The sequence below is a fragment of the Mesoplodon densirostris genome, chromosome 8 (assembly GCF_025265405.1).
Source record: "Mesoplodon densirostris isolate mMesDen1 chromosome 8, mMesDen1 primary haplotype, whole genome shotgun sequence".
Taxonomy (NCBI): domain Eukaryota; kingdom Metazoa; phylum Chordata; class Mammalia; order Artiodactyla; family Ziphiidae; genus Mesoplodon; species Mesoplodon densirostris.
This window is the reverse complement of record NC_082668.1, coordinates 82,884,769-82,891,761: the sequence shown is the minus strand read 5'-3', so window position 1 is coordinate 82,891,761 and position 6,993 is coordinate 82,884,769. Positions and strand designations below refer to the sequence as shown.

Genomic DNA, 6,993 nt, shown 5'->3' with positions numbered 1-6,993 from the left:
CTCGCTCGCCGCTCGCCTCCCGCCTCCTTTCTCCCCCTCCAGCTCCGCGGGCTCCGTGCGCCTCTCCCTCTCCCTCCCGGTCCTGCCGCTGCCCGTCTCTCTCCACTGCCCGCCTCTCGCCACTGCCTCCCGTCTTCTCTCCCTCACGGCAGCCTCCGTCTCTTTCTCCCTCTCTCCTTTGAAAACTGATCTTTGGCTCTTAGTGTGAAAGTGATTTGAATTTGGCTCGGCGGCGCTCTGCGCCTGCGCCCAGCCTCTGGCATGCTGGCTCCTTCCAAGCAGCTGTTTTGGGTTTGAAATTCCAACATGGCAGAGGCTGCAGTCCGTCTTCCCTTCAAAAACTTGGAATGATTTCAAATCATAGGCACCTTCACTTAACCCTAGCTTCCATTCATCAGCAAACACATCGGATCGATGCTACGCTAACCTATCGGGTTTTCGCTCCGCGCGTTCAGGTAAGAGGAGCTTCGTAGTTTTCCACCAGCTGTTTAAATTTGTTTTTGTTTGTTTAATTTTTAAAGAATATAAATAAATCCAAGACCGTAATGAAAAGAGATCTTCGAGTTGTGCCGTAAACATTAAATTTAATTTGCACTCGTTTCTATTCTGTACGCCAACCTGCTGTCTAATTTCTCTGTACAAAGTAGCCCCGAAACATTATAATGCATATTTTTGCTGCTTAATCATTGTAACAATAGTGTGGGATTAAGAGTTCGCGATTGCAAGAATCTCGTTTTCCGCTATATTGGGCTTATTTATTACTATCTTTTTTACTTCAAAGATAAAAAATAAGAAAGCGGAGCCATAGGGTGGGGCTAGACTTTCTTCGGGAACTAACTTCTAAGTAAATAAGAAGTGTAAATAAGAATCTTGCACACACAAAAAGTTGAGGTTAAATTACAATCTCGTGGCTGGAGGAACGTGAATATGTCAGAAGATCGGTTGCAGAAAAATGTAAGCACATCATCTTGGAGGGGGTACAGCGTGGTGGGCGTATTGTTGGCAAGGAACGGGAGAGAAAGATGTATAATTTAATGGTATATACAATCCACTGATCCTATTACCGTCCTCCCCGGAGCTCTTGTTAGTTTCAATGGGAGTGAGTGAAATTGACATGGACTTGCATTCCTGGTCATGTGCTTTTTTTCCTTTCTTTCTTCTCCTGTGATCTGAGATCCCCTTTTTGTTGATGTTGCTTTCCCCCTTAATTATATGCATGTAGGTTAAATGAATACCTGACGAAAGGGCCCACGTTTCAAGGCAGTGACATTTGATAGCTGAGAGGAAAAGTGGCTTTAATGAAAAGCAACCTTTGGAATTCCTGCTTGTGAGAAATCCAATTCAGCTTTTTGTGCTGCCAGCAAGAAATGATCAGTAGCACCAGTGTTTATGGTATGTCAGTTTTGGAATTTACTTCCTTTGCATCTAAATAGGAAAGACAAATTAAATAGCATGATAAAACCACTGAAGACTCTGCTTGGGAAGGAGCTGCTCATGATATATAATTCCTTTTAAAATATATATATATGTATAATGTATATTTTAATCTGTCAAAATGCTTGTTTGCTTTTGCTATCGCTTGTTTGTAATTTCAGTTTTGATTAATAGATTGCTAGAGTCCACCTTTATCGGTTTTAGCTGTAATCCCAAAGTTGCATGTTACTAGTAATGCACTATATAACCGCTGAAGTCAAATGGTATGTAAATTAGTTAATCTCAGTGTGCAGTTTTTTTGGGGAGGGGGCTGGGTGGAGAGGGGAGAGGGCGGGAGTGCGGGGAAAGACTGCTTACTAATGAAAGTGTATGTATATATGTACACACAGAGAAGTGGATGAAATTTTTTTTTCTCAATCTATTAATGCAATTTGACTCTCTGCTCTCTCAATGATTGCACTTTGTGGAGTAATCACTTCTTCTGAGTGTGTTTTTTTTGGGGGGGTGGGTGAGTGAAGGGATATCTTTTACATGAAAATAAAAAAATGTATTTTGATTGCTTAAAGTCCTGAATGCCTTTTAAGGAACAGTGGTAGGGTTTTGTTTTGTTTTTTTCCTTGCCATTCACTTGTCTGCCTGTCAGCGCTTTTTACTTTTAACCTGTGACAGAATTAAATAAGCAGGCACTGAAATTGACTTTGTTTGAAATCTCTCTTTCCTCTTTCTTTACCAAAAAAAAAAAAAGAGGTCAGATAAATGGAGTGAGAGGGGGTTTTCAATAGCTCTTGTGACCGTGTGTACACTTTGTGATATTCAATTAAGACTAGGAGGAAGCAACAACAACAAGATGTTAAAAAGTATTTTGCATAACCAAAGGATATGTGTCCACTTTAAAAAATTCTTTGTTTTTGTTTTCGTTACATATACCCCACCACCATGCATTCACCCTGAAAAGAGAGAAAGGAGGAAAGGGAGAATATGAAAGAAAGAAATAGCAGTGGGGATAGCTGCCAGGGGTCTGTAATGTGGCCGTGGTTACTGCTCTCTCATAACACAAATGTGAATACAAGGAAAGGGACTATAAGAGCCGATGCGCGACAGACACTTCTGGTTGGACTCTGGTGACTGTTGAGCTAAACACACACCGCTCTTACATGATAGGAAGGATTTGATTGAATTTTGCATTTGGAACTTGTTGACTTTGAAGCGATCAATAAGAAGACTGTTTATTTTAGATGCACATAATTTGCCCTGAGAAATGTTTTAAGGAGGAGAGAGCACAGCTTTTTTCCCCCGGAGCTGTTGGAGCGAATGGGATTGCCAGATGGGCGATTTCCCTCTGTGATGTTAAAGCTGTAATATATATTCAGAGCAGATTGGGCTGCTGCCTGTGATGAGGAGGATATTACATTTATAAATTTTAAATCGGAGCTCGGACAATGTGCTGAGAACAGAAATTGGATGGTTTGACTGTTCACCGTATTGATACTTAAATGTGATTTCTGGGTAGTAGTAATAGTAATTATTGCAGTAATATGTAAAAAACATGTTGGGGTAGGCAATCATATAATTCACGACATTTAACAGCAGATTTAAGTGTATAAATTACCCCCCCCAGTCTCTGCTTACTATTAAATAATAGTCACATAATTTATTTCCCTCTGTGTTTATTTGACCAGTTGTGCAAGTGATATTCATTCAGGAAGCTTGTTTTTATACACTAGAATTCTGCAGAGAAAAAGTTTATGTATAATCTATAAAGTAGACACTTGTGCATATGTATAGAGTGGCATAAGTGGCTCCTGTTTTGTAATTCTGTTACTCTGATTATTTTTAGATTTTGTTTGTCTCAAATGTGTGGCCTATAGGAACCAGAGCTACAAACCTAAAAGGCTGGAAAGTGGACAAGGGTTCACACTCTGGCAGCTCTGCTGTTGCAAATTAAAAGTGTGTTGTGGTCAGGAAATGAAAGCTACAATGTCTCTTTTGAACAAGTCGTTTATCAAGAGAAACATCTATCAGGGACTGCCTTGTCACATTGATCCTCTAAAAGTTAGGTCTGAGGTGGAAGCTGCTTTGATGTTTTTGATCCTAAATTTAATACAACGGGAAAAAAAAGCAAGGATATTTTGACCAGAATAGATTTTAAAAAATGTTTCCTGGGACCAACAAGATCTATTTATTAGTATTGTACTATGTGTGAAGTTTTTTGGACCTAACAGTTGAAAGGCTTAAGAGGAAACCCCAGCCTTTATAAATTGACAGTTGTTCAAATACATATTTATAGTACATTCAGTTATGGCCGGATTCTTGGTTCACATGGACATTTTGAAAATGATTGTTTTAAAGGGAAAATTATTTTGAAACTGTTTTAGAACAATATACAGAGAATCAGAGTTTTCATTCACTCAGATTGTAGAGTGCCTCTCTTCTCTTCGTGTTGCCTTTTAGTCCTGTATTTCTGTTTCGCATCTTCATTACATGTGTGACATAATAGCTTTTAGTGGGGGAAGAAACATTTTTTCCTATGAAAACCATTTCCCAAAACATGCTTGCTCACATCACCTTTATTGTTTATTAACTGTGCGTGTGGATCATTATCAATATAAACTATAGGAACTCACAAGTCTTTCAGAATTTCAGCTTAAAAATTTAGGTAGGTAGCAGATTAAATATGCCATGTATTCTTAAATACTGAATATGTTGCATGCATTATTCGAATTTTAAATGGTATTATTAAGAAAATGACCAACTTAAAAAAATTTTTTTTTTCGTGAAAGCAGTTAAAAGCAGCTTGTTTCATTTTGGGAGGCAAAGCTAGGAGAGAGGTGTTCCTTCTTTGAAATAGAGTTTTTGGGTACTTGTCTTTTACTGCTGGTGGCTACTTGCTATTTCACATGGGTCTATCAACAACTAGGCTGATGGATCACAAAGAGTGTGGTGGGAGTTTTGGGAAGTATAATACTTGCTAATTAATCATGTCTGAAATGAAAGAATCATAGCAGGGTAATAAAGTCTCATTGTTGTTTTCCTGGAAGAGGGTAAGACTTCTGTTTGGAAGCTGTATGTGTGAGTTGACTTTCTTTTTTCTTCTCCTAAAAAGACAGTTTATAGGGTCACTTCAGAATTATTTCAGGAACCATCTTTTTTGAAAATGGAATATTTTTCTTTTTCCTGACTGCACCAAATCAGTGAAATTCTTAAAAATGTCTCTGAGTGAAAACATAGAGTTTTTTCCTCAGTTATATTAAAGACTCCTGCGGTTGAGTTTCCAGTACTTTTTTTTTTTTTTTTTTACCATAAATAGAAAATCTTTCTATTGTTTTTATTCATGTCAGGCAGGAACTTTGGAGGCTGGTACTTCTGATAGGCATACAGGAGAGCAAAATTTTTGTTAATTACTTTTAGCTAGTACAAGAGTGTGACCAGAGGGGAGAAAGGGAGTAGTACTTCCAAGAATCTAGAGACCATCTGTATTATAACTTGACGTTTCTAAGGTAGTTTAAAATATTAGCCACCTGAAAAAAAAACAGATGAGCAGTATCATTATAGGTAAATTCTTTTTTTCCTGAGTTTTGGCATGTCACCTTTTAGAATTTAATATTTTGCTTAGTTTACGCATGGGGACAGATCCTGAAAGTTTAAGTGTCTGCAACATTTTTCAGAATTTTCATCTCAAGGTGAAGACGGCTATGCTAATAATTCCCTGTTTTGGGCTGTGAGTGTTTGGATGCCTTGAATGATTGCCTAATTAAGTAATCAGTTTTAATGGTCCAAAATCAGCAGAATTGCTAGGTGTATTTGAAACAATTGCAGGCTTTTATGTTTTGTACTTTCTAGTTTGTTCTTAGAACCTTGGTTTGATAGAAATGTTTGCTGTTTTGCTTTTGATATTCTCGAGTACAAATTTCATGTACCTCTTTTGTAAAGTACATTTATTTTTGTAGAGCTAATAATTTTAATTACCAGGAATTTAAATCGATTTATAAATTTTTGATTGGGAGAAATTGTTCTGCAGACATTTGTGTGAAATACTGACGTATGCTACTGATCGATAAGACGTGATTAATCAGCATATCTGCTTTTTAATCTTTGGTCACTGATAAACTAGAATAAACAAGTGGCACAGAAAACAATGCAGTTTTTTTCTTTCAATTAAAAAAATGCAATATAAATGTCTCTTTGGAGATATACAAGAGTTAATGTTTTAAAATCAATTGAACTTAGATATTCTTTTGGGGTACTACTTGGAAGACTTCAAGTCCAAAAATTATTCTACCTTTCACTTAACTCTTTCTCTTTCTTTCTCACACACATAACAGATTATAGCTAATTTTTTTAAAAAATCTATTAAAATGAAAGACTTTTTTTTTTTAAGACTGCAAATAAATGCCTGTTTAGCAAGTGCTTTTCATGGTTGAATTTTGTAATTTTCTTCCTTTTTTTCCCCTGAAACTTGAACTTTTATCAGCTTTTTCATTTAACTTACGGTAGAAATTTCAAGCCTAGCTGCTTTGAAACATGATTGCTGATTACTGATCCTTTTGATATTTTTGATGTTATCATTTAAATGGCAGTTGTACTTGAGGGATGCTTACTGCAAGAAATGCAGATAGTGGAAATAAAAGGTAGGCAAGAATATGATAAAAATAAATTGTACTGATAAGTTGGAAGCAAATCAAAAGCAGGTGGGTATGCAAAGTTTCCTCAGGGCAGCAGCACAGCTGCCAGCTCAGGAGCTCTGCATCAGCACAGCACAGGCGTGCGCCGTACCTGTTGACAACAGTCTTAGTTAGGAGACTGAGGAGGCAGAAGAGATAGGTGATCAGAAACCGTCCAGACATGAGATATCGTATGGCAGTTTCTGTTAATAATATTTACATACGTTATGCAACAAATCTGCTTGTTGTCTTGTTAGTTGAATATTGACACTGTGCTTAACATTGCATATGGTGGGCTGGGCTTTCAGAGTATATTAGAAGCAGTGAATTCAAAGGAGAATTTCAATGCAGAAGTATTTACGTTGAGTATATGTATAAATGGATATGTTTGCTTATATTTGAGCTACTATGACTTTCACAAAGCATTGACAGCATTACTGCTTGCAATCATTTTTGAAACTGATACATCTTGAAAGTAGAAATGCATGATTTATCACATGAAGGCCCGAGGTTAAACTTTTTTTACCCTGCAACCTGGCTTCAGTATTTATACTTTTAAGCTGGGAAATCTTTTTTAGAAAGTATTTTTTAAGTAAGATTGGAAAGTTTGCTTCTTGTTAGATTTTGTTCTTATTTTCATATGAGTAAGTGATATATAACTTACAAAAAGCATTTTCTTACTGTAGAAAACGTAATGTAAAATACTTATAAAATTTATGTTTTCTTTTCCCCAATATCTTAACATTGAGAATACCTTTACCCAGTTCCTTGCTTATGAGTTTTTATTTCGGCTGGTAATTTATACATTTATTCCATTCCACTTGTGGATATATTGCAGGCAAGAGAACAGAAACTGAATTTTACTTTACTCATCAAAAAAAACCAAAAACACACACCT

At 36.7% G+C, this 6,993-nt stretch overlaps 1 protein-coding gene across 2 annotated transcripts in view; it reads left to right on the top strand.

The window, feature by feature from the left end:
- Positions 1-203: 203 nt before the first annotated feature.
- FIGN (fidgetin, microtubule severing factor) overlaps positions 204-6,993 on the top strand; it is a 120,132-nt gene continuing 113,342 nt past the window's right edge. Inside the window, exons 1-2 of one of the 2 annotated variants that reach the window (XM_060107177.1) lie at positions 204-455; positions 1,223-1,392. In XM_060107177.1, the coding sequence (XP_059963160.1) occupies positions 1,368-1,392 (25 nt within the window). In that variant the 5' untranslated portion in view covers positions 204-455; positions 1,223-1,367. The remainder of the gene's footprint in view (positions 456-1,222; positions 1,393-6,993) is intronic. The other variant, XM_060107179.1, reaches the window with a different exon arrangement.